This window comes from Arvicanthis niloticus, chromosome 1 (assembly GCF_011762505.2).
Source record: "Arvicanthis niloticus isolate mArvNil1 chromosome 1, mArvNil1.pat.X, whole genome shotgun sequence".
In the NCBI taxonomy this organism is placed as follows: domain Eukaryota; kingdom Metazoa; phylum Chordata; class Mammalia; order Rodentia; family Muridae; genus Arvicanthis; species Arvicanthis niloticus.
Genome location: NC_047658.1, coordinates 150,965,407 through 150,991,020, shown reverse-complemented (window position 1 = coordinate 150,991,020; position 25,614 = coordinate 150,965,407). Strand labels below are relative to the sequence as shown.

General features: G+C 45.0%; 2 protein-coding genes across 2 annotated transcripts; one reads left to right on the top strand and one right to left on the bottom strand.

Annotated features, from left to right (window-relative positions):
* Window positions 1-86: 86 nt before the first annotated feature.
* On the bottom strand, window positions 87-14,089 carry Hif1an (hypoxia inducible factor 1 subunit alpha inhibitor). Its single transcript, XM_034523242.2, has 8 exons — window positions 13,882-14,089; window positions 13,400-13,650; window positions 10,814-10,962; window positions 8,034-8,179; window positions 6,998-7,104; window positions 6,469-6,532; window positions 6,036-6,146; window positions 87-5,304 (listed from the first exon to the last, which is right to left on the bottom strand). The coding sequence occupies exons 1-8, from the start codon at window positions 14,056-14,058 to the stop codon at window positions 5,260-5,262; spliced, it is 1,050 nt and encodes a 349-aa protein (XP_034379133.1). The 5' UTR covers window positions 14,059-14,089; the 3' UTR covers window positions 87-5,259.
* Window positions 14,090-14,102: 13 nt separating this feature from the next.
* Ndufb8 (NADH:ubiquinone oxidoreductase subunit B8) lies at window positions 14,103-24,686 on the top strand. The gene is made up of 6 exons (XM_034523240.2): window positions 14,103-14,325; window positions 19,788-20,023; window positions 20,277-20,403; window positions 21,609-21,708; window positions 22,513-22,668; window positions 24,509-24,686. The coding sequence occupies exons 2-6, from the start codon at window positions 19,939-19,941 to the stop codon at window positions 24,599-24,601; spliced, it is 561 nt and encodes a 186-aa protein (XP_034379131.1). The 5' UTR covers window positions 14,103-14,325; window positions 19,788-19,938; the 3' UTR covers window positions 24,602-24,686.
* Window positions 24,687-25,614: the final 928 nt, after the last annotated feature.

Below are 25,614 nucleotides of genomic sequence, written 5' to 3'. Positions count from 1 at the left end.
GACCAGGCAGAAGAGGCATGGGTTTAGAGAGGATGTGTCACTGGAAATCTTATACATCACTGAAGCCAAATTTTTAAAATAAGTCATACTATAAACCACCACCACCACAGCCATTTATTAAGTGCTTGCCAGGCACTGTGCTAAAGCTTTACAGACATTATTTCAGTTAATCCAGCAACCCTGAGGTAGATATTTTCAAACCCCCACCCCCACAAGTCATTATAGTAAAGGAAACAGACTCAGGTTAAATGAATCAACCAAGGTCAAACCCAGCTGGTAAGTAGCAAGCTAGAAATGTACCGAAGGGACCAGACCCCAGACACATGCTTTTAAACACTAGACTGTTTCCCCTTGAAAATTAAGGACACACATTCCTTCCTAACATGAGAACAGATTTTAGGTGAAGAGGGCGGGCAGTTTTAAAGAAACTTCTTGAATCAACTGTTGTACTTATTCTCTTGGAGGAATGGAGAGTCATCTGGTGATAAGCTGACGGACCACTGGGCCCTTCCTCTTGTCCCCTACCATTCAAGCCTTTCTCATGGGAGGCCTCCACTCTTGACACCAGACTACTCAATATGCTGCTTCCCTTCTAGCAAGCTCAGGAATGAAGGGGTCTGTCAAACTTGGTGACACTGAGCCAAAGACCTGAGAGAAATTAGGAGACATTCAGAAAATGTCCCTCATCCCTGAACTGCTGGACCCTAAGGCACGAGGGTACACTCAGATGGAAACACAGAGCTGGCTCCTGCTACCCTGGTTTCCCGAGCCTGGCCTCTTTCTCGAAGTACTTCACCTCTCCAGGTCCCTCCCCAATTGTCTCCAAGGCATCGCTAATCACAGGCCCATGGGCCTTGAGGACACCAGTTTCTGAGCCTCTATTCCTCCAGAAACATCCCCAAAGTGCTCAAAACAGGGCTGCAGTCAGGACCCTATGGGTCTGTAGTTAAACAGCGCTGACTGAAGACATAGTAGAAAGGACCGCCAGAGCAGGACAAGCTGACCCAGCATGGAAAGACCAAGGAATGGCAAGTGAACAGAGCAGACAGACACAGCAACGCAGCAGGGACACAGCAGCAGAGCTACCTGAGGTCAGAAGTGAAGCAGGGACAGAGAGAAACCCTGCGGAGAGGGAGCCTCTAGCCAAGCTGTCCAGCATAGGAGCCAGAGAGCTTCTTTGAAGAAAAGAGCCTTGGTAAAGAGGCTACTGAGAGCCTGGGTATGCGAAAGCTCAAAGAGCCACTTAGAGATGGGTTAAGAGGACGCCAAGAGAAATAGGAACCAGAAAGGTCTGGGCTCTAGAACCCTGAGCTACCCTCATCCCCACACCTGGCCATCTAGGTAAAACTGATCAGAGGGTCACTGCTGGTAGCCCTTGCTAAATTCTGCACCAAGTTTTGAAGGATGAAAGACAACAGAGGTAGGGAACTTACCAAGGACTGAGATAGCACCATCCTTGAGAAGTTCACATTATGAAAAGAGACAGAGGAGCCCCCTCTCCCCAAGCCTTGAGGGGACCTGGGATCTAAGGAACACATTAATGGTGAGGACTACTACTTGGTACAGATTACTATTCGTAGGCATTTGAAGGGACGGGGGTGAGTGGTGAGGTAAGTCTCAGACACTGGAAGATCTAAGTTGGATTCTCCACACCTTTTTAATAGCCACATCACTGGGTCACTGAGCCAGGAACCTCAACGCTCCCCACAGCAACGGCTCACTGATGCAGAGGCAGTCAATGCTGCTGAGAGGCTTGAGGAAGAGTCTCCTCCCCAGGCAGCCTGTGCTGCACCCCGCTCTTCCTCACACCAGCCCTCCTTGCACACACCTCGGCTCTGCTACTCTTTAAGTGGTCTCCTTTCCAACTTCCACCAGGGTCTGGGCTTTGATAAAGATCAGGTTTCCTGCACAAGCTCAAGTGCTGGGAAGTGACAGATCCTTCTCTGTCACTGGTGGAGCTTAACAGTGTTGACTACAGAAACACCTCCTGTAACTAAGCACACATCATAACTAGCCTACTGTGCCCACCACTCACTCAGCTACCTTCAACTTTGCGGGGCTCATGCAGAAAGATGTCGGTTTGCAAATCAACCTCAAGCTGGGACTGGACTCGTAGTCTATGAAGGCATGCAAGCTCTACCCATACTTGTGGGAACTCCAAAAGGGTATGTGGCCCAGAAGATTCTGGGGTCAGGGACAGGGAGTGTCTCCACATACTGGGTTGGCCCACTAGTAAGGATCCTTCCTCTCTCTGTCTCCTAACAGATTCAGATTAATGATGGCTCATTCCTAATTGTCAAATTTCTTTTCCTTCATCCTGTGTCTAATCACCAGTGACAGAAACCATTACGCAAATGAGAGCAGACGACTTCCCCCAACTGTTCGCGTTGGTAAAAACCTTGTAATTTAGAGCTCTGATTTGTAGGGGAAGCTGGTCTCCCCCAGGCATCCTGGGCATCTGCTCAACTGATGCCCAGAACAGCCCCTCCTCCACCCCGTAACTCCAACCCCCCAGCAAATATTTGACTTCACAAAACAGTAGTTTTCACTGTACTGCTGATATAAATGTGAGAGCTTGCAACATGGCTGACCCCAGGACAAGCCCAAGTCTCCACCTTCCTTGGCACATCTGACTCTTGTGCTGCTGGCTAGAATGGGTAGACACTGTAGCAATGCTTCTTCTGTTGCAAGTACAACTGAAGCCTCAACAGCCCTAACCTAGGTGAGATCCTGCATGTCATTCACAGGAGGAAGTGGCCCAGCGGAACCTGAATCGAATGCAGAGGTGTGTTGAGAGGAGATATGAGACCTACACTCCAGAATACACAGCACCCCTCCCCAGCAGAGCCAGGGCTCACTCTTCCACTTCTTCCCAGAACCTTTCACTTGTTAATATGGCTTTCCAGGCAGCTTTCCCATGTCCCTAGCTGAAGCCCCCAAACCTTTCACCCTTCCACACCCTCTTGCCTGAGCCTGCTTGCACACTGTCTGGGGAACAAGGCTTGAGGTGAGGTAGAGAACCAACAGCATTTGGAAGAAATGGAGGATCAGGGGAGGGGTGGCTTTAGAGCCAAACAGCATTAGTTTGGTCTTGACTACCACTCTTCTCCTACTCTCTGAGCGGTTTCTTCATCTGTGAAGTAAGAAGCTATCATGCAGCATTGGGAGGGACAGAACTAAAAGCAATAGGTACATATCAGGTGTCTAAAATCAGGAACAGCTATGACATCATACCAGCATCAGAGCCAATCCTGTGATGGTCCCAGAGCTCACCTTTTCTCTCCTTTCTCCCAGCCACTCTAGGTCAGACCCGTGAGAGGCAGAGTAGACTGAAGGATCAACTAAGCAGACCCCTGCTACACATCTGACACCTTTGAGGGCAGAGCCGGGGCCATAGATCTGCTGAGAATGAAAATCCGTCATGGTGGCCAAATTGATACCGCTCTGCCTTGCTCCTCTGCTATGTTCCTCTTTCCCAAAAGAGATGGAGGCATGAGTTTATTGTAATCACGCTGTCCAGCACTGGGTGAATTTAAAGAGCTATACTCAAGAAGGTACCAGGTCTGCACACCCACGTTGCATCATAGCCCCCAGAAAGGGGTACTAAAGATCCCTTCCCCTAAGTGCACACAGGGGTGCGCAAGCATACACATGCATCTTTTCAGTCCATGGGGCACTGCAAGCTGAGCTTCAGGGCTAAGACCCACAGCTTGCACACTGGAGGTCAAATCTACAGGGAAGGGGATTAAAGGTGACAAAGGAAAGAATAAAATCAGACTTCTAACTCAGATTTTAGAGAAATGGATGATGGAGAAGGGACTTGAGGTAAGTGGACACAGGGCCACCACTCCCTCTTAACAGATGTGAATGATGGCGCTCTGTGCTGTGTAACACTGAGCTGCCCAGCTCCGAGCTGCAGCCCTAAGGAGGGTTCCCATAAACAGAACCAACAGAAAAGTAAATTCTGTCTCCAAGCTCTACCAGTTCTACTCCAGCTGTCATGCCACGCTTTGTTGGGTCTGACAGAGGCGCTGGCTCCAAGAGGCAAGAGGACATTTTTTCCCTTGCCCTGAGGTGGATGAAAGGTATTAAGTTAGCTGCCTAAGTTTGACCCCATTTCATCTACTCAGCCAGGAAGCTCAGCAGGAGCAGGGGATGTGGCCTGGACAGGGAAAGACACGGGACCTGGAGGCTTGAGCCAGTCAGCTTTAGGTAGGCTGCAGTAAGGTCTGACCAAGATAGGATGGCTAAAATCCAAGTTTAAAAGCTAAAGGCTAAGTCAGGCAGTATCTGGGGTTCACACCGTACTGTCACACTGGACAATGTAAGCAGTAGAGAACCTTAGTAAGCAAGAAGGATGGCAAGTGTGAACACACATACATACAAGTGTGCAGATGTGTACACACACATGCAGAGGTTCATACCCCTGAAGCCCAAAGAAGTCAGAGCTAGAATCCCCTTAGTGCAGCACAGGGGCAAGAGCTGGTACTGACAGAGAACAGCTGCATCTGCCTATATTTAGACATACGCACAATCCTCTGTTTTTAGGTCCCCAAGTTTTCCTTCTATGTATGGCTTGAGCATGTAGTTCTCACCTGGAATCCTATCTAATCCTCTTCCTCTAGAAGGCTACCTAGGCTCCCAGAGATAAGCCTCCTTCTCAATGCCCCCACTAGGGTCCCAGCAGTTATTGCCACCTGGTTTGTAGCCTGACTATGCTGCAAAAACTGGCAGACGGCAGACTGACGTGCAGATTCATTCTGGCACCACAGCCCAGACGCTGTAGAGATACAGGAGCATCTCTCCTCCCAGGTTAAGCCACTGAGGCTTCAGGAGACAGGAGCTGAGAGCCAGAAGTGACATCCTGACCCAGGAAGAGGGAACAAGGAACAGATACATGCATGTGTGTGTATACACACATGCATATGCACACATGTACACACACACACCCTGAGGTTAACAGACTAACACAGACATGATTACAACCAGAAGCTGGGACTCCACACACTAAATGCAGGACTTCAGGGGGACAAAGAGGGAAGGTTCTGGGGCTCAAGAGGCAAGGGTGAGAAACCTTTCCAAATGGGAGTGGAGTCAACTACCCTGCCTTGCCTCAGACACCTGCCTCCAGGGCCATGGCAAGAGTCCAGTCCATTAAGTGCAGCGTGCAATACTAGTGCTTGGAGTGTCCTGTCCTCATCAACGAAGCATGTGGACAGGACAGCAGTCACCTGGCAGGAGGTCTTGACCTCTGGCAGGTTAGTTGTAACGGCCTTTAATCATGGTGTTCAACAAAGGCCCCACCTGTAAAGAGATATAAGAAGCTGGTCAGAACCACCTATCTCCTGACCCTGGCAGGACTGGGTGTGCCTGGAGACAAGCAATATTCAGCTAAGAGCAGGGAAATGATCTTCAGATCTTGTAAGTTTTCTAATCAACATTCCTGAATATCAACTTAGTATTCTAGGGCAGTGACCCTTTGGAGGCCCAGATGATTTTCCTTCCTTTTTATAATACCCTGTGTATGGGCAAGCAGCAGCCATCAGACAGAAAATGGTCTGAGGAGCCAATAACCCTCGAACACCTGAAAGTGTGTCTGTAGACTTTTCCAATGTGCCTGAAGAATTTTAAATGCTTCACCATCTTCAACAAAAGGCCACCTGCAGTTAGTAGTGGTGCTCTCAACCCCATAGGCCCCTGATGCTGAGGCTGACTATAGGAAGGAGGTAAAGCAAGTAAAACACACACCTCCCCCTTTTATCCAATGGACCAGTAATGTACCTGCCCAGCTGGGAGAGCACAAGGAGATGCCTTATTACACACTTCCCATTCCACAAGAATCCGCTCAGGGGTCCCCAGATGGCACACATGCCCCAAGGCAAACGTTACTACTAGCATGGAACAGATTATAATGGATCCGCCAGTCAAGCCCAGCTCTCGACAGAAAAAAGATTTCCTAAATATACAAATCAAGTCTATGGAGAAGACAGCACTACTGAGACAGAGGAGCTACAGAGAATGTCCTCAGTCCTTACCTCTTGTGGGTTCCCCAAGGCTTCTCCAAGCATCTTCTCAATGTTTCTCATGATGGCTACTTTCTGATGAGCTTTGAGAGGATATTCGATTCTCTTAGGGGTGGGAGCCCCCTACAAAGGAAGCAAAGGCTCAGAAACGACCTTTAACCAGGCTTACAGCATTACCTCTCTAGTCCCAGCCTCCCTTCTAGAAAAAGAACAGTTCAATTTTATTCTTCTCCATCTCCCTGCAAATCACATCCAGGGATAATCAACAACCCCAGCCCAGCCCAAACCACTTCCAGTCATATGGCTACTTCACCCCAGCCCCAGTTCCATACAGACACACGGACACACACACACACACACACACACACACAAATAAAAAATTATATTTCTGTGTGTATATATATATCAATAACAACAACAACAAGAAAACCCCACAAATATTCACCTTATACCAGAAGTTCACAGTGATGGTAATTCCCCCATTTAGTAATGACTCTATGTGGTGCCACCTATTAAAAAGAAAAAGAAAAGAAAGAAGGGGCTCCTATGTATGTTCTAGAGACAAGGATGAGCTCTGAGAGGATATTTGATTCTCTTAGGGGTGGGAGCCCCCTACAAAAGAAGCAAGAGCTCAGGAACTACCTTTAACCATAACTCATATAGTTCAGTTAAAGGAAAGCGTGAAGACAGGTGCTTTAAGCTCATCTTGTGAAACACACAGTGGGCTGGGGGCTGTGGCATTTGGTTTCCAAATAATGAAGAGCTAGTACAGGGAATACAGATCTCTTTGGATTTGAGGAATTGTCTCCCTTTCTTAAGAGAGAGCTGTTCTCTATACTCAGTGTGTTGAGTCTGGACGTGCTAATCTTCCTACAGGTAAATAATCCTGCTACAACTGAGAAGGGACTCAGATAAAGCTTTCTGGAAACAGGAAAGGAATTATTCCAAGAGGCCCCCATCCCTACTCTCCTCACCAGTACATTGGGATGTAAAGAACATCCCCAGGGCCAACCACTGTTTCATAACCAACCACGTTTCGGAAATTGGGGAAATTCTCATAGTCAGGATTGTCAAAGTCCACCTAAGGGTGAAGAAAGAAAAAAAGGTCAGTCTAGTGATTGCTATAGCAGCTTTAAAAAAAAAAATGACTTAAAAAGTGATTTCACTGTTTATATGCAGAGGATACACTGGATATTAACTGGCTCTCTCAGAGAACAACTTAAGGAAGTCCATGCTCACATTACACTATAATGAATTCTAGACTTCAGTGCTCCTGAGCTCTGAAGAACTCCTCAAAAGCCTTAAGACAGGAGGAGTAAGGATTCATCCATTAGCCAAACCTTTCCAGACTTTCCCCCCAAATAAATTATAACGGGAAGACTGCTACATGAAGTAGCAGGCATCTTTCTCCTCAGAGGATGTCAGGATCTGGAGAGAGGCTCCACAGCTGAGAGCACTTGCTGCTCTTGCAGAGGACCCAGGTTTGGTCCCCACACCTACACGGTGGCCTCACAACCATCCGTAACTCCAGTCCCAGGAGATCCAACATCCTCTTCTGACCTCCACAGGCACCAGGCATGCACATGGTGCACATACATATATGCAGGCAAAACACTCACACAGAAAATATTGATTTACCCATCTCCCTATCAAAAAGAAGCATACACATTAAAAGAGAACAGTTGTTAAAGTTGGTGGAGGCATTTGTAATTGATGAAACTGGACAAAAAACAAACAAAAACACCAAAACCAAACTAAGAAATCTATGTTTTCCAACATTAATGATGGGGTTTCTTCCCCAACAATTAGTTCTGTTTATACTTACAAATATCTGGGATCATCACAGGAGCCTGGAACATGTAGGCTACACTGTGAAATTATCCTCTGGGCTTGTTGTATAGCAGACCTGATGCACCCCCAAAAGGAAGGGCAAAGATATTCCAGCCTCTGATCTCAGAGGCATTCCTAGAGCCCAGAGTTCTCCACCCTCTTGAGACCACATCAGCTCACCTGGCTCTGCCTGTCGCAGGGGTGATGGACAGGGTATGGGTAGAGGCACTCGAACTGATCCGGAGGGAATAAGATACATCTCTTGTGGCCTTTTATCTGGGCAAAAAAGTTCTGCTGCTCATCATAGTGAGCAGGGGTCACGTTTCCTGCAAAAACAAAACAACAAAAAAAAAAAACCAACAAAAACAACAAAAAAGACACCTTCTTAGCTGAGGTAGTGGCTCCCACTGCACAAGTGACATGCAGACACAGCTCAGTGCTGCTAGCTGTCCTCCGGGCCAAGGTTAACTTAACTTGTAGTCAATCAGTCAAGTGTTCCATTTTATGAGTAGTAATCTTGAGCAACCATTAATGGGCAAGGTCTATCATCAGCCAGGAAATTATCCTCAATGGTGGCTGATGCCCTTATTGGCAGCAAGAGTTCATTAAATAAGTCTGACAGGCAACAAGCTTACACTCTTCCTGACTATGGCAAGAATCCAAGGACAGCAAAACAATGAGTGACGATGGACAGGACTGGTACTGACGGCACACACTCTCCTGAGGAGTTCTTCACCTCACCACACTTGTGGGATACAGCATCACTCAGAGCAACACTGGGCTGCTGACTCTCAAGGAGAGAAAGATTACTGAATTACTGAAGAGGGCTGCAGAATTTAAGAGACATTGTAGCTGGGCAGTGGTGGCACACGCCTTTAATCCCAGCACTTGGGAGGCAGAAGCAGGTGGATTTCTGAGTTCGAGGCCAGCCTGGTCTACAGAGTGAGTTCCAGGACAGCCAGGGCTATACAGAGAAACCCTGTCTCAAAAAACAAAAAAAAAAAAAAAAAAAAAGAGAGAGAGAGAGAGAGACATTGCTTAGAATGTCACCTTGGCCAGGCCTGATTCCAGCTACTTGAGAGTCTGAAGCAGGAGGATCATAATTTCAAAGCCAGCATGGACAACTTAGCAAGACTCTGATTTAACATGAAAATGTTTTAAAAACAGCTGGGGCAGCTTAATGGTAAAGCACTTGCCAGCATGCACAAGGACCTGACAATCCCCAGTACCACAATATATATACATATACATGTATATGTGTACACGTACACACACACACACACACACACACACACACACACACTGCTCCTTTGAATTAGTTCTGCCCTAATGCACATTCCATCTATCCTGTATAGCTAAGGTCACAGCTGTACCTTCTGTACAATGTGAGTCTAGAGAACTTGCTGGTACACAGCACTCAGGAGGCTGGGCAGAAGCACTGCTGTGAATGCCAGGCTACCCTGAGCTACACAGTATGTTTATAGCCAACCAGGGATATACAGTGAAACCCTGTCATAAACTAAACACCTAGTGTGCCAACACGGCTGCCTTCCCACTGTGGACAGTCCAACGGCATCCTCAAAGCAGTCCTCGCACCTCTACCAGAGGCTCCCGCTTCCCTGCTCCTGGCCACAGCAAAGGAAAGCTGGAGATTAACCCAGAGCCAGGGAAAGCAGAACTGCATTTTTCCTAAAAAGGCAAAGTTGATTTTAAAGGGGCAGGTGAATGTCAATTCATAAGCTGCCCTGTGAGAAAACTCTTTACTAGTGCTATTAAAAAGTACAAATCTGAGGAAATACCAGTCAAAGGAGAAGAGACTTAGGAGCTCAATCAGGTCAATGACATTATTCTGTTTCTTTCACCACCAACTTTACTCAGCAATCACACAGCTGTTGATGGCTTAGCACTGAGCCAGTGATGGACACTGAAAGATAACTCCACCCTGCAAACAGTGTTACTTCTCCTGGACAGCACTTAAACACTTCTTCCTACTCAAAACAAAAAGCAAAGGGCCAGACAGGTGGCGCAGCAGATTGGAGCACTTGTTGCTTTTGCAAAGGACCAGGGTTGGATTCCTAGCATCCACATGATGGCTTATAACCACCTTAACTCCAGTTTGAGGGGACCCATTGCCCCCTTCTTATATCCACCTGCACCAGGTACACAGAAGGTGCACATATATACACACATTCACACATGTACACAAACCATTCATACACATAAGATTAAGAATTTAAAAACCATTTAAAAAAATCAAAACACATTTACATATTTACTTGTGTCTATATAAAAGTTCCCAACAAGAAACACAAATGAGTATGCCATGAAGCGTCTCTGGAGAGGAAAACAGAGAAGCTGAGAGGAATCGGAGAAGACTGACGGCTAATGCCTATTTATATCCTTTCAATTTTGAACTCCGTAAGTATGTATTTAAGAGATAAGGTTTCACCATATTAGAAAAATAGTTTCTGCCAAGCACGGTGATACAGCCTTTCTTTTATCCCAGCACTCAGGTGGATCTCTGTGACTTCAAGGCCACCCTGGTCTATGTACTGAGTTCCAGGCAAGCCAGAGCTACACAGTGAGACCCTGTCTTTAAAAAAAAAAAAAATTCCATTTGTACAGGAATAGATCCCTCAACACCCTGCAATGCAATGGAATGCAGCAGCATTCCAAGGAGGTCTCCCTATCTAAGCCTCTGTGCTCACAGCACAACTGAGAAAGGAAAAGAACTCCCTCAAGACTGCATGGCACTATCCAAATGACTTAAATTAGACATTATCTCCTTCAATTGTGGTAGCTACTTATAAAATGCTATCTTGTTCCTTTTGCAGATGAGAACGCTGAGGACTTAAAAAGTTCAGTGACTGGTTCACAGGACAGGGCTAATAAGTGGTGGAGACAGGATTAGAACTCACGTCTGCATGATGCAGAGCCATGCTTTGGGAAGCGTTCCTTACCTTCCATGCCGATGAGCAGCAGGTTAGAGGTCAGCTGCCCCCAGCCACGCTTCCCCTGCTGTTTATTAATCCAGTTCCAGTTAAAACCCAAGAAGTCCATGACAATCTTTCTACCCACGGTGTCATTGAGTGTTTGCTGCAGATACAACCTACATTCCCCAAGAAAAAAGGTCCATCAGTATATGTGATCGGTCCATGGTAGTACCTCTCTACCTGGAAACTCAAGGCTGTTACTAGCATCTCCAACAGAACACCTGTAGTCATGCAAGTAGTTGAACAGTAGTCACAGAGCTGAATTCGTTCTCCTTATCTGAGCTCTGCTCCACAACAAGCTCTTCAAAGACGAAATGCTTTGGATCCAAGTACAGACTACCTAAGAATTAAAAGTTTCATAGAAAAGGGTCCAAGCACAGGGAAATGTCACACAATTTTGTGCCCTGGAAGCCTGTCTACAAAGTCTATGATAAATCTGACTTCTTTCAGACTCTCAAGACCTGACACACCTCCTCTGGCCCTTGATGACCACTGTGGCTGATTCTAACACTGCTCACCAGCTACCCTTCTTTGTGGGAGAACTTGGATTGACTGATACAATGTCACAGAGGGATTTGTGTTGTTTCCAAGGATGATTTTAGGAAATAGTCCACACTACTCTGTTCTTCCCTTTGCTACATCCAACTGCAAAATTCCAGATTGTAACTACTGAGACAATTTGTGTGCAAGAATCAACAAGATGAAGTGACCCAGGACAAGCATGTATGAGTGAAAATAAAGGACTTTACTGCTTAAATCCTAACAGTTATGGCAACACTGGTTAGAAATCTCAGTAACTTGGAAAAACTAGCTACAATGAACCTCTTAGGCTCTCTCAGGATAAGAGAGGCTGGCCCTGAACTCCTGATTCTTCTGCTTCTACTTCCTGAGTGCTGCCAACTACACACATACACCACCCTGCCAGGTATAGCACACATACTTACCAAAAAAAAAAAAAAGAAAAAAAAGAAAAAAAAAAAAGAAAAGAAAAGAAAAAGAAAAAAAGAAAGAAAGAAAGGTAAGCCACAAATGTGGGGGTCAAAGGACAACTTGTGAGAGCTGGTTCTCTTCCTCCACCATGGTGGTCTTGCGGATTATTAACTCAAGCTGTCGGACTTGGCACTTAGCACATTTACCCAATGAAACATCTCATTGGCCCAGACATTTAAACTCTATTCACTTAGTTACATTCTGGTGATAGGAAGCCAGAAAGAGAAACAAGACAGGAGACTACAGAATACTCCAGATACGGCCACCAAATGTGGGACAGTCATTTACGATTAAGTACTCAGTGAAAGCAATTCTCCAGGAACAATTTTATAACGTGGGACTGACTGCTGTCTGGAACCTACGTAACTGGGCTGTCCTCAAAGGAGGAAACAAAAACAAAGAGGAAGAAAGAATCACTTTTCCAAATTATTTTTGACCACTGGAATAAAACAGTGTATCAAGCAATGTGTTCTGATCTTCCCAAAGCTAGAGTCCTGATGTCCCTTAAACCAAATCATAACAAACTACTGAACTTTTCAGCATGAACTGTCCCCAGACAGGACAGTATTTGAAAATAAAGACTGCAAACTGTCAATAAGAGCTGTAGTAGCGGGCTGGAGAGATGGCTCAGCAGTTATAAGCACTGACTGCTTTTCCAGAGGTCCTGAGTTCAATTCCTAGCAACCACATGGAGGCTCACAACCATCTGTAATGGGATCCAATGCCCTTTTCTGGCATGTTTAAGAGGGTGATAGACAGTGTACTCATATATATAAAATAAATAAATACATCTTTAAAAAAAAAAAAAAGAGCTCTAGGAGACTGGGGTTCAGTTCCTAGGACCCACATGAGGTTAACAACTGTCTGTAACTCCTCTGCAGAGGACAGAATGCCTTCTGCCCTCTATAGGCATTAAATACACGTGGTGTGGACCCTTAATCTCAGCACTCAAGTCAGAAGCAGGAGGATTTTAGTGAGTTTGAGGCCAGCCTGGTCTATATGGCAAGTTCCAGGCCAGTCAGACTTCCAGAGTGAGTGTCTGCCCCACCTCCCAAAAAAAATAAACCAAAACCCAAAACAAAACAACAAAAAAACAAATACCTGCACACATAAAACACAGTTGCCTTTTGTTTTTCAAGAAGTCAAAAGATTTTAAGTAAGAATCTTCTTTTGAGGTTGAAATTTCAGAACCCTGGGACAGCCCTCCCAAACAGAAACACAAAATGACTTCTCACTTTGAACAACGTATGCCTTCAGTCTTATTATAAGTCCCACATAGGCATGGTCAAGCCTTTCTTTCATCCAACTGACCCTGCAAGGCAACCATCACCCTATCTACCTAAGACAGGAAATTCGATTCACAGTTCAAGGCTAAGGCTATTCTCATCCACCGAGCTAGAAAGAACCATCAAGAACTCAAAGCCTTTACTGAAGAGCGGAGCAGAATATTCCTTCGTGGAACCCAGAGGCTGGAGATGCCAGTCTCTTCTTACCCAATTCCACCACACCTTCAAACAAGTACAGGAAAATGAATGCCCTAGTTCTACTGACCGGGCAACTTACCGCTCTTCTCCCCCGCGCTGCTGTATAGCTTGTAGTTTCTCAACGAACTCATGAAACTTAATTTCCTCCCTATTGGACCTCGGCTTAAAGTTCTGGAAGTTGGCCATCTTCTTCTCATCGTAGTATAAGAACTTATGGGTGCTGGCACTATACACAGAGAAATCTCCGTTGCCAATATTCTCTTGCAGGTATTCGAGGTCCCACTTCAGAGCAGGATACACAAGGTTTGTGTCGGTCAGCACCACAGGCTCCTATGCAAAAACATCAAAAAAATCAATCAAGTAATTCCAAGGAGCTAATGTGTTCTTTTCGACGATATTTATACTTGTCAAATGCACACCACTTTCTCCTGTCAAGCACTCCTGACTTACCATCTCCCTTTCCCGCCTCACACGTCTCTGTCCACAATCCCGTCAGTTTCCCACCTCTCCCCTTAACTGGGTCCCTTCCTCCACCCCTTCAGCAGCAGCCCCGCCCCCCACCTCATTTTCGATGAGCTCTTCCGCCCGAGGGTCACTCTGGCTCAGACGTGGGATGGGCCTGGTCGGAAAGCTGTAACTTCGTAGCTGGGACTCATCCCAGGCCGGACCCGGAGCTTCAGTCTCTTCCCGGGCCTCTCCAGAGCCAGAGGCCGCAACCTCGGCTGCCGTCGCCGCCATCTCTACTCTAGGGACGGCCCCGCCGGAAGTAGAAGCTCCGCCCTTTCCGGAAGCAACTACAACGAACACCATAGAGATGAACAGCAAGAGAAACCGGACCAGACCCTTTAAGTAGGTGGGGGCCTAAATTGAAGGAGTGCTACCTAACGGTGACCTGCAGCACTACAGCCTGGGCTCCATATTGGCCGACCTGCTTAGTTCCTTAGAAAAGGGACAAAGAAGCCCACAAAATACTGCATGTTCAAGCCTACAGAGGCAAACACAGAGGCAAGTGTAATTAAGCTTTAAACTTTACTCTCATGGGTGGGGAGAGAAGCCAACGCTTAGGAATCACTAAAAAAAATAAATTAGCTCATAGATCTTAGGTAAAGCTGTCCTGAAGGCCTAGACAGTTAATAAATGGCCAAGTGAAGCATTTCAGAACCTAGAGAAGATCAAGGGCTTATAGTTCCAACTACTCCAGAGGCTGAAGCAGCAAGACCACTTGAATTCAAAAGTTCAGAACTAATCTGGATAACATAGCAAGCCACTATCCCTTTCAAAAAAAAAGAAAGAAAGAAAGAAAGAAAGAAAGAAAGAAAGAAAGAAAGAAAGAAAAGGAAAGGAAAAAAAAGATCCTTTTTGTTTAGTATTATTTGATTTTTCTGCATATCTCTCATACTTCAATCTAATCTTGCAATGAGACCAATGTTATTCAACCACAAATATCCACATTTCCCAACAATATATACTGGTTCTAAGAGAGTATTCATTGCTTTGTTTGTTTATTGGACCATTCTAATAGATACCTACAGGAGGCCAAGGTTGCCATCCCATGGTGTACATGTCCTGTTTAAGTCTCTCCCCTTAAAATGACAGTAGGAACCGCAACTATGACAGGGTAGTGCCCCTGTAAATGGGTTGCATTATATGGCAAAGATATAGTCAAAGTCCCTAACCAGTCAAATTTGAGATAACCAAAAAGGTGACTTATTTTGAGTAGGGCTGACATTATCTCTCTAGCCCTTTAAATCTGGAAACATTAGTCAGAGACAAAAGTCTAGAGGTTTGAATCCATCTGGTTTGCCTTGAAGGAATTTTATATATATGTATTTTTCAGAGAATGACAAGTGAATGCTTTATAAGCTGAGAAAGACTATTGGCTAATAGCCAACAAAAGCATGGGAAATGTAGTCCTATAAATTCAAGTAATTGAATTCGACCAATTACTGCCATGCTTATAAAAGGATACAGAGCCTCAGATGGCATGGCAAATGCCTTGGTTTCACACTGACCAACTAGAGTCTATACTCATGACAAATGAGGGATAATAAGTTGGTGTTGTTTGGGCTGCTAATATTATGACTTGTTTAAAGAACACTAAGACAAAATTTAACTGAATATACAGCTATAGAAATTAATACTCTGTCTTAGTTATATAATTATGCTACATCTTAACTGTGATGTAATGAACTGATAACATAGTTATCTCCATGAAGGGGTTTGGCAGCAGTCAAGGTTTTATCTGAAATGTTTGAATTTTTTAAAATTTATAGCCTTGAAAATTAAAAATAAATTGGACCTAGAAGTTCATATTACTAAAATCAGGAATAAATGCAGGATCATAATACTGACTATACAAATATAAAAAGAAAAATATATAGTACTATAAACAAGTGAATGTTAAAAGTACAGACTCTAGATGAAATTAAGGAATTCCTGTAAAAACACCAACTATAACAACTGATTCAAGCAAAAAATAGAAAAATCTAAATGGACCCATATTAAAACTACATTAGGAATTTTCCAATCTCATAAAGAAAAAACCTGAAACAATAATAATTCGTTGATGAGTCCTCTCAAACAATTAAAACAGAATTAATAACAATTCTTCAGAAACAGAGGAGGAGGGAAGACTTCTAAATTCACCCTACCCAACAAAACATGGGAAATATAGTCCTATAAACTGAAGTAATTGAATTTGGCCAGCATTACCCAGATACCAAGATGAGAAAATGACAGAGAAAGCAGATCAATATCCCTTATGAATAGACATACAAAAGTCCCTAGCAAAACAAATCTAGCTCCATACAAAAGGTTTACATACCATAACTAAATAGGATTTATTTTTGGAATGCCTGGGCTGTCCTGGAACTTTCTTTGTAGACCAAGCTGTCCTTGAACTGATGAGTACTGCCTGCTTCTGTCTCCTGAGTGCTGACATTAAAGGGATGAGCCACCACTGCCCAGCCTTAGAGTAGAGTCTTTTGACAGGCTTTAACACAATTCTTCCCATGATAAAAGCAGAGTACCAAAGGACATCATGGAGACAGTAAAAAGACAGGAATGGTGATATATCCCAGTTGGTAGAGTGCTTGCCAGCATGCACAAAGTCCTGGGTTTGCTGCCAGGCACCATACAAACCAGCCACGGTAGTGCATGTCTAAAGCCCCAGCACTTGGGAGGTAGACACAGGAAGAAGGAGGTTCAAGATCAAACTCAGCTATATAGCAAGTCCAAGGGCAGTCCAAGGAGACTCTGTCTCAACAAGAGGAAAGAAGGGAGGCAGGGAAGAAAGGAAGAAGGAAGGAGGGAGGGAAGGAGGATAAAAGCTGTCCCTTGGCTCCCTTTCTCCTTTTTATTCAGTCAGCAACCCAGCCCAGGGGACAGTTCTGCCTACATTTAGAATGTGCCCCACCTTGATTAACTTAATCTGGAACCCGCCCCCCCACAACTGGAAGTTTGTTTATAGTTGATTCTAAATGCCAGCAAATTGAAGATTAACCTATCTCCCCAACCCATTTTTATCTTTAGTTTTTCATTCTTTTTGCTACATATCAGTAGTCATCAAAGTTAAGCAAATGTAAATGAGATACTGTTTTGGTTTACATGCGTTCCTCTAAAAAATACGTCGGAAATCTACCTCTCCCCACCCCTTGTAAGTATTGACTGGTGAAATCTAATGGGAGGAGTTCGAGTCGCAGGGCCCCATTTTCATGAATGAGTGATCCTTATTATAAAAGGGCTTGAGGCCGGGAGTTCCACTGATGTGTTGCACATGATCTCTTGCCCTTCCCCTTCTGCCTCTTGCACCAAATGGCATTCCAGGAGACCATCACCAGGCATGGCCCCTCAATTTTGGAACTCTCAACATCTGGAAACGTAAAAGAGAAATCTCCATCCTTTTCAAAAGTTCCTGGTCTCCAATCAGAGCCAGAAAGACCCAGCCACATCCACAGGTCTGGTTACAATGGCAAAGTCAGTCGCAAACGTTAATGAGGACAGGAGGACATAGAGCTGGCTCTTCAGCTGCCAGGAGGAGTAGGAAATGGGACAGCTGCTTTGAAAAGCAATCTGGGAGTTTTTCAGAAAGTAAATCATACAAGGTATCCCGAGTGTGCAGATCTATCCTAAGGATGGAGCCGAGAGAATTGAAAGCGTATGTCCAAGCTTGATATGATGTGTATCCCTGTGATCCCAGCCACTTGGTAGGCCAAGGGCAGAGGGGCTTGAATTTGAGGCCATTCTGAGCTTCAAAGTGAGTTCAAGGACAGCCTGAGTTACAGAGTGAAACTTTGCCTCCAGGAACCAACAAACAAGAGCAAAGAGCAAAACAAACTCCTGAAAAAAAGGAAAAAAGACGCTATGCAAACTCACAGAAAGATGTGTGCAAGCATGTTTACAGTAGCATTATTCACAATAGCCCCAAACTGAAAACAACCCAAATGTTCATTAATTGATAAATGTACAAAGTGTACAATAGATTATCATTCACTCATAAAAATAAATGATATATTAATACATATTGGGACATATTCACATTATGAGAAAGAAGATAGACACAAAGGCCACATATTGTAAGAAGATTCCATTTTTATAAATATACTGTGTCTTCGTTAGGGTTTTACTGCTGTGAACAGACCATGACCAAAGCAACTCTTATAAAGAACAACATTTAATTGGGTCTGGTTTACAGATTCAGAGGTTCAGTCCATTATCATCAAGGCAGGAACATGACAACATCAGCCAGGCAAGGTGCAGGAGGAGCTGAGAGTTCTGCATCTTCATCTGGAGGCTGCTAGCACTGACCTCCAGGCAACTAGGATGAGGGTCTTAAAGCCCACACCCACAGTGACACACCTACTACAATAAGGCCACACCTTCTAATTGTGCCACTCCCTGGGCCGGGCTGTACTAGGGAAAAACAGAAGCAGAAAGTAGATTAGTGTTTGCCAATGTGTGGAAGTAGAGGAAATATGCTGATTGGTATGAGATTTCTCTGAGGCAGTGATGAAATGTTTTAGAACTAGATAGAAGTAATGGTCACACACCTTTGTAACATACATTTAAGAAGTCATTATACATTCTGCCTCCCCCACAGACAGTCTCACATAGCCCGGATACGCCTTGAATTTATGTAGCTCAGGCTGGCCTTAACTCCTGATTTTTTTTGTCTTCACTTATCAAGTGCTGACGTTACAAAAGGCATATACCAGCACGAGTACACTGTGGGGCTAGAGAGATGTCTCGGAGGTTAAGAGCTGGCTTTTCTTCCAGAGTACTGAGGATCCAGGACCAGTGTTCAATCCCAGCACCTGAATGAAGGCTAACAATCCACTGTAACTGTGGATTATTTTTTTTATTTTTAAAAAAGATTTATTTACTTTATGTATATGAGTACTCTGTAGCTGCCTTTGGACACACCAGAAGAGGGCATGTGATTCCACTACAGATGGTTGTGAGCCACCATGTGGATTCTGGGAATTGAATTCAGGACCTCAGGAAGAACAGTCTTAACTGCTAAGCCATCTCTCCAGCCCTGTAACTGTGGATTCTTTGGAACTCCAGTTCCAGGGGGATCTAATACCTTTTGGCTTCCTCTAGCACCACATGCATGTGGAGTGCAAATACACATGTGGGCAAAACACCCATATATATAATTTTCTTTTTAAAAAGAATAAGCTATATTCTACACAAATATTATCAAAAACAAATGAGTAACTTAGACTAATGTGTTTCTTGAGCAACATGAGATCAGGGCTTGCTATTAGTTAAATGCAGTTGTTGTCAAATTAATTCTGATGATGTCTAACAATTCTACAAGAGGATGAAATGCACTGCAGTGACCCTCCCCAAATCTATACATTGAATAATACACATCTGTGTTTGTCGATCCGGTATACATTTGAGAACGGATTCTATTACAGTGACCATGTCTAAAGAGCTGATGGAAATATGTGCATACTCATAATGTGTAATATATCCAAACCCTTCTTGTGTAAAAAAACCGAAAACTTAAAAGTATGGAAACCTGTCTCCCAGTCTGTGTTAAGAGTTTGTTAATTATGGTCTTTCTGTTTGAAATCTGTTTTATCCTGACAAATGGGAGGTTTGGAGCTGTGTCAGGATTGCTGCCTCCAGTAATAGGCTTGGTTTTGTATTTGTTGGGTTGAGGCGACTGAGACATTTAGATGAACAGAGAATAAGGAGCCAACTTTGAGTATATTGGGAAAGAGGTGAACTTATTTGAAGAAAAGATCAAACAAAACCAAGAGCTAAATGTGAAAAAGGACTGGGTGTAAGGACGAAAGGCTGGTTTTACTTTGCTCAGCTGTCAGGTATTTGGCAGCAGCAGCCCTAAAAGTGCCTCAGTCAGTTGGAGGCAAAAAGGAACACCATAACTGGAACTATCAAATGAGTAGTAGCTTTGTTTTCTTTCCTTCTTGCTGTCCGTCCTGGCACCCCATCAGCCGCTCACTGCCCAGGCTCTACAGAGTATTTAAAGCCCGCCCAGCTGGACACCAGGGCTTCTGCACGGGTTTCAACGGTCGCGTTTGGCCCGGCTCAGCCACCGTGACCCGCCTTTGCGCATGTGCAGGGTGAACGTCGGAGAAGGAGAAGATGGCGGCTTCCCGGGCTGCGGCCTTGGGAGTCCGGTGGCTACAAAGGACAACCCGCGGCGTGGTGCCATTGGAGGCACGGAGAGGTCTGCACCGTGTGGGAAGCGGGTGCCTGGAGTTTGCTGCTTCGGGAGGGAGGCATCCTTGGAACGGTGGCGGTGGTGTCCCGACAAGGGGGCTGGGGGACAGGTGAATTAGTGTGTTTACAGAAAGGATACAGGATTGCTGTGGTCCTGCAAGGTGCGGAACTCCGACCTCTGCAGTTACTGCGGCTTAGTCCTTTTCTGAGTGGGTGGCTAAAGGACCGTATCCATCTGACCTGCATCCCTCTGCGTCCAGCCTTCCACATGACCAAGGACATGTTGCCGGGGTCATATCCTAGGACCCCAGAAGAACGGGCCGCGGCCGCTAAGAAATATAATATGCGTGTGGAAGACTACGAGCCGTACCCAGATGATGGCATGGGGTGAGGTAGAGGAGGTCTGCTCGCTTCAGGGGCAGTGGTGGGTGAAGACGGTTGGATTGGGTGGTGGGACTCTGACGTTTTCTCCCTGATCCCAATGACCCCTCAGAATCATTAATGTGGGTACTTTTCTTGGTTGGGGGAGGTGGGAGTGGGTGGGTGAGCAGCTGCAGCCGAGAAGACTTCAATTTTTTTCCTTGGCTCAGGCTGTTTCCTCAAATGAGGAAGCCAAGGTTTTAATAGCTCCCTCGAGGATTCCAGAATAGCGAAATTCTTCCTTGGCTCCATCCAGAGCACTGGGTTTTCATTTAGATTGAGCATAGATTGAGCATCTGCCGGGCGCAGGTGCTGTCATGTAGGCACGTGACCATGGCGGAGCTGGACTCCTGTCATGAGAACCTTGTTGTGGGTGGCGAGCTCTGTATTTGTGTACGTCTCTCTTTTTTCCTCCCCATTTGGGATATGGAAATCCCATTGACCGTTAAGCAAATTACACGTCAACCTTCGTTCTCCAGTTGCTGGTGGTCTCCCTTCTCCTGGCCCTCTATCCAAGTAACACAGTTAATTATGAATAGTGGTTAAACATCACCTTCACTTTCTGTGTTAGTATCTTTCTTTCTTTTTTTTTTTTCCTTCAGTCATTTTCTTTGACAAGTGTCAAGTTATCATTGTCTGTTTTTTACTTTGTTGTAGACTGGAACAGCCTGGGTAGTAGCCTGTATAAGGGGAACTTGGGTTTTTAGGGGGAGAACCCAGTTAAGCAAGACCTCCAACGAGATGTTTGGAGTATGAGGATATATATCTACTTGTGGTTAAGAAACATAGCGATGGAGAAGAAAAGCCTTTTCTAATGTGTACCTACTTTGTTTTATCCAACAAATGTACTTGACTTTGTATTTAGATTTTGTCTGGTAAAGGACTGGAGTAATTGATTGCTAAATTCCCTTTTAGTTCTAATTATAGAGTTGATTGACTTTTCTTTGTAAGTGAAGATAAGGCCGTGTTGTTTCAGGATTTGACGTAACCTCTAACTATATTCTGGACTTTTTTTTGTTCTGTGCTTAGTACTAAGACATCTTGATTTGGGGGTAAGTTCTTCTAAGTGATGAAGTTATATATGTAGATTTGTTTCTGATCTTTGAGATGAGGGCTTTGAATTGTCAGGGACTAACACAGTCCTTTCCAGAAGTTCTTGCTGTCTTTCTCAGGTATGGTGACTACCCGATGCTCCCTAACCGCTCACAGCATGAGAGGGATCCGTGGTATGACTGGGACCACTCAGACCTCAGGCTGAACTGGGGTGAACCGGTGAGAAAACCATTACCTGTTTCATTTTCTCTCAGTTTCTTTGTGTTTTCCTGGGACTCTTTCCTTAGTGCAAATGGTACTTTTTTTTTGCTAAGCTTTTCTGCACAAGGAAGCAAGGTCCAGTGACCTGAGACCTGAAGTTCTGCATGTGGCATGTGGGATGGAACTTACAGGAATATCCAAAGTCCTGTGTACTGTGAACATTGTGCAGGGCATGCTTGAGCAACCTTTGGTGGAACCAGCATTCATCTTTAAGGCTGGCCCTCTATATCTTGGACCTGGCTGTCAGAATATTGTCCTAAGAAGGGTCATGCTTGTTTGAAGCCTTGTATCAGGCTCTGGCCATTCTAGATTGCCTGTTGTCTTAGTTAGGATTTCTATTGCTATGATGAAACACCATGACAAAAAAAGCAAATTGGGAAGGAAATGATTTATTTGGTTTACAATTCCATATCATTGTTTGTAATTTTAAAAAGTCAGGACAGGAACTCAAACAGGGTAGGAAGCTGGAGGCAAGAGCTGATGCAGAGGCCATGGAAGGATGTTACTTACTGGCTTGTTCCCCATAGCTTGCCCAGCCTGCTTTCTTTTAGAACTCAGGACCACCAGCCCAGGGATGGCACCGCCCACAATGGGGTGGGCCGTCTCCCATCAATCACTAAGAAAATGCCTTACAGCTGGATCTTATAGACATTTTTCTCAGTTGAGGTTTCCTTCTTTCAGATAACTCTAGGTTGTGTCAAGTTAACACAAGACTAGCCAGAACACCTATCTGACAGTTAGTTATGTCCCTTTCTGCCACAGATACACTGGGACCTAGACATGTACATCAGGAATCGTGTGGACACATCTCCTACACCTGTGTCCTGGGATGTCATGTGTAGACATCTCTTTGGCTTCGTGGCTTTCATGGTTTTCATGTTCTGGGTAGGAGACATGTTCCCTTCCTACCAGCCTGTGGTGAGTATTTTATTTACTGTCCAAAGCACATTTGCCTCCTTTCTGAGGGAGTGAAGTCACAGAGGTAGGAAACTATCCAGTGCCAAGTTTGGCTTCCTAGAGTTTTAGACAAGAGGAAGATGAAAGGCCTTATCCTCTGGCCCAACAAGCATCAGAGCTCTGCTCCGCCCACTGCATGGACCAGATAACTGAGGAGACGGACGTGAGCACTATCTAGTGGGTGAGAGTGTGGAGGCTAATCTTCAGAGATCAAGTCTTCCATTTGAGGACAGTAGTTCCCACTTATATTTTAGTGACTGGCCTTTCAAGGCTGAGTCAAAGACTGTGAGGGAGCAGGATTAAAACTAGGGGCTAAGAAAAAAGGATTTGGGTGGTGAGAGGTCAGTGAAACCATGAGGGACAGGAGAGAACAGTAAGAGGGGGACAGATGGTGAGTTAGGTGATATATAAAAGTAGGGCCAATGAGATGGCTTAGTGGGTAAAGGCACTTGCTGCCAAGCCTATTGACCTGAGTCTATTGACCTGAGTTCAATCCCCGCCCCCCCCCCCACCCCCATGGTAAAAGGGAGAGAACTGACTCCTGTGAGTTGTCCTCTGACTGCCACATGAGTCCATGGTAGTGGTGTGCCCACACACCTAGATATTAAATAAGTAAATGTAATAAGAATATCCAAACATTTAAATCAGCCATTTAGTTCTCTAGTTTCCTAGAGAACTCCTATACACTCATATTTCTCAGGCTTGGTTCTTAAAGCCCTAATTCTATGGCTCTACAATAGGGTTCTAGAATCAATATTCTCAACAGTTTCTAGGTACTTATGAAATGCATTTAGAATTGAAGATCACTAGATTATTAGGTGAACTGACTAGCTCCGTTGGGCAGCTTTTATTGCATAGCTGAGGATTTGAACTTGATGGCAGAGTGGTGTAATAATCAAACAGATATTTATATAACCTCTGCTATGTACCAGATGCAGACTGTGCCGGGGGGTCGGGATGCAGGGATAGTACCAGGGAGCCATCTTTGTTTGGGACTAGAAGCCCGACATGATGTGGGCCAGGTTCTTAGGAAGATTAGTCTAGGAGTGTCTCCAGGGTGTTTTGAGAAGAGAAGAACTGAAGGCAGGGGGCTGCAGTATTTGCATTCGGCTGCCCGTTGCCAACTCTGCAGAGAGAAGGTCCTGAAGGGAGCTGGGAGGGCATGTTCACTGACACGAGCCTTGCTAAGCCCTGGGGACTCTTTGCTGGAGAGCATGTGGGGCTATGGTGAGCACTGACTTCACTTCAGGAGAGCAAGGAACAGTGTGGCTCTTCCATTTTTCAGTTCTGTAAGCACATCACCCTTTTCTCCTCCCTCTGAGCTGTGTTCTCTGACAGCTGTTTGTTGGTAAAGCCAGCAGCCCTGAGAGCACGTCCCAGCCGCGTCTCCTCTGCTTTCCCCCGCCACTGCTGCACGCCTCATTTGCCAGGCCACTTTAGTGGTGGAGCCATTAGAGGCTGAGTGACTTAGAGGAGATTGAGTCTGTCTCGACCCCGAGAGAGAGCAGGATGGATGGATGCACCATCTCATTTAGAAAGCTTTGGCTTGGACCTCCCACTCCACTGCTCACTTGCAGGGCAGACACCACTCCTCTCACAACTTCAGTGCTCTCTCTGCTGCAGGTTGAGCGGGGCAGGAACATCCCTCTGCCGGGTTAGCTGGCGGGCTGGGTCCGACCAGAGGCGCTCTGCTCTGTTAACTCATGTAGGGAGTAGTTAGGATTGGCTGGCTGGTTGTTGTTCTTGCTGACCCTTTGCTTTCTGTTTTTGTGTGTGTGTGTGTGTGTGTGTTCTTCCTTAGGGTCCGAAGCAGTATCCTTACAATAATCTGTACCTGGAGCGAGGCGGTGATCCTGCCAAAGAACCTGAGCCGGTGGTTCACTATGAGATCTGAGGAGGCTTGATGGGCTTTTGTGCCCTCTAAATAGGACTCCCTTGTTCCCAGAAGTTTAACCTTAATAAAGCTCAGTGCTGTGGTATCTGTGTCTCCTTTCCCCAGGAATAGTCACTGCTGTGAGAGTCGAGTCCTTGTCCTTCCTTCTATGTGCTGCCTGCCTGCATTCCTGTTTTTCTGCTCTGAAATTGGAAGGATGGGAAGGAAGGTTAGGAAATAAGTGTAACGATCTTAGGTTGTCTCACTGGGGCTGGAGAGTGGCCCCCAGCTCAGGTGCACAGCAGATAGTAAAGTATCAGTCCTTTTCCATTTACAGGGCCAAAGAAGGAAGGTATATGCTTACTTCCCAACTTGGAACAAGATTCATTCTCTTTAAAAATCATTTTTGTTGAACACATCTATAATCTTAGCATGCCGGAAGCTGAGGCAGGAGGATTGCAAGTTTGAAGCCAGTCTGGGCTACATAGTAAGGCTATAAAACAATTATAATAAGGCTATCTCAAAAGTTTTAAGTAATAGTTGTTAGGTTTGAAGAGATGTGCATGCCTCTAATCCCAGTACTTGGGAGGCTGAGGCAGGAGGGTATCTTCATGAGTTCAGGACTAGTCTAGGCTATCTAGTAAGTTTGAGGCTATCCTGAACTGTATATAGTAAGATTGTTTCAAAACAAAGACCATTTATTTAAACTCTTAAATAATTAGGTTTTAAAAGAAAGCAAGGCGTTTTAAGTGATGTACAGTGGGAGAAGCCTGGTCTGAAGCTCTGGCATTTCTGAAACAGCTTCTTAGTAAGTTAACTTTGTATTTGTGAATTAAGGGATATGTCTAAGCTCCTGTGACAGCCTTAGAAGAAAGCTGTGTTATTGAGAGTCTATCATAGTGCATCTCTATTTTCTAAACCATATGTTGTCAACCACAGGTAAAAAGTATATATAGACATCATAAAGTAATATGCAAGGATATTATGGCCACTTTGCCTAAAGGGTACGTGTGTCACTACTCTAACCCTGACCT

Bases quoted from the DNA above. Each gene is read 5' to 3' on its own strand.
- Hif1an (XM_034523242.2), bottom strand. From the start codon at position 14,058: ATGGCGGCGACGGCAGCCGAGGTTGCGGCCTCTGGCTCTGGAGAGGCC. The intron at 10,963-13,399 runs GTAAGTTGCCCG...TGGGGAATGTAG, and splicing joins CAGCGCGGGGGAGAAGAGCG to GTTGTATCTGCAGCAAACAC. The intron at 5,305-6,035 runs GTAAGGACTGAG...ATCTCTTTACAG, and splicing joins CCTTGGGGAACCCACAAGAG to GTGGGGCCTTTGTTGAACAC.
- Ndufb8 (XM_034523240.2), top strand. From the start codon at position 19,939: ATGGCGGCTTCCCGGGCTGCGGCCTTGGGAGTCCGGTGGCTACAAAGG. The intron at 21,709-22,512 runs GTGAGAAAACCA...TTTCTGCCACAG, and splicing joins GGCTGAACTGGGGTGAACCG to ATACACTGGGACCTAGACAT. The intron at 22,669-24,508 runs GTGAGTATTTTA...GTTCTTCCTTAG, and splicing joins TCCCTTCCTACCAGCCTGTG to GGTCCGAAGCAGTATCCTTA.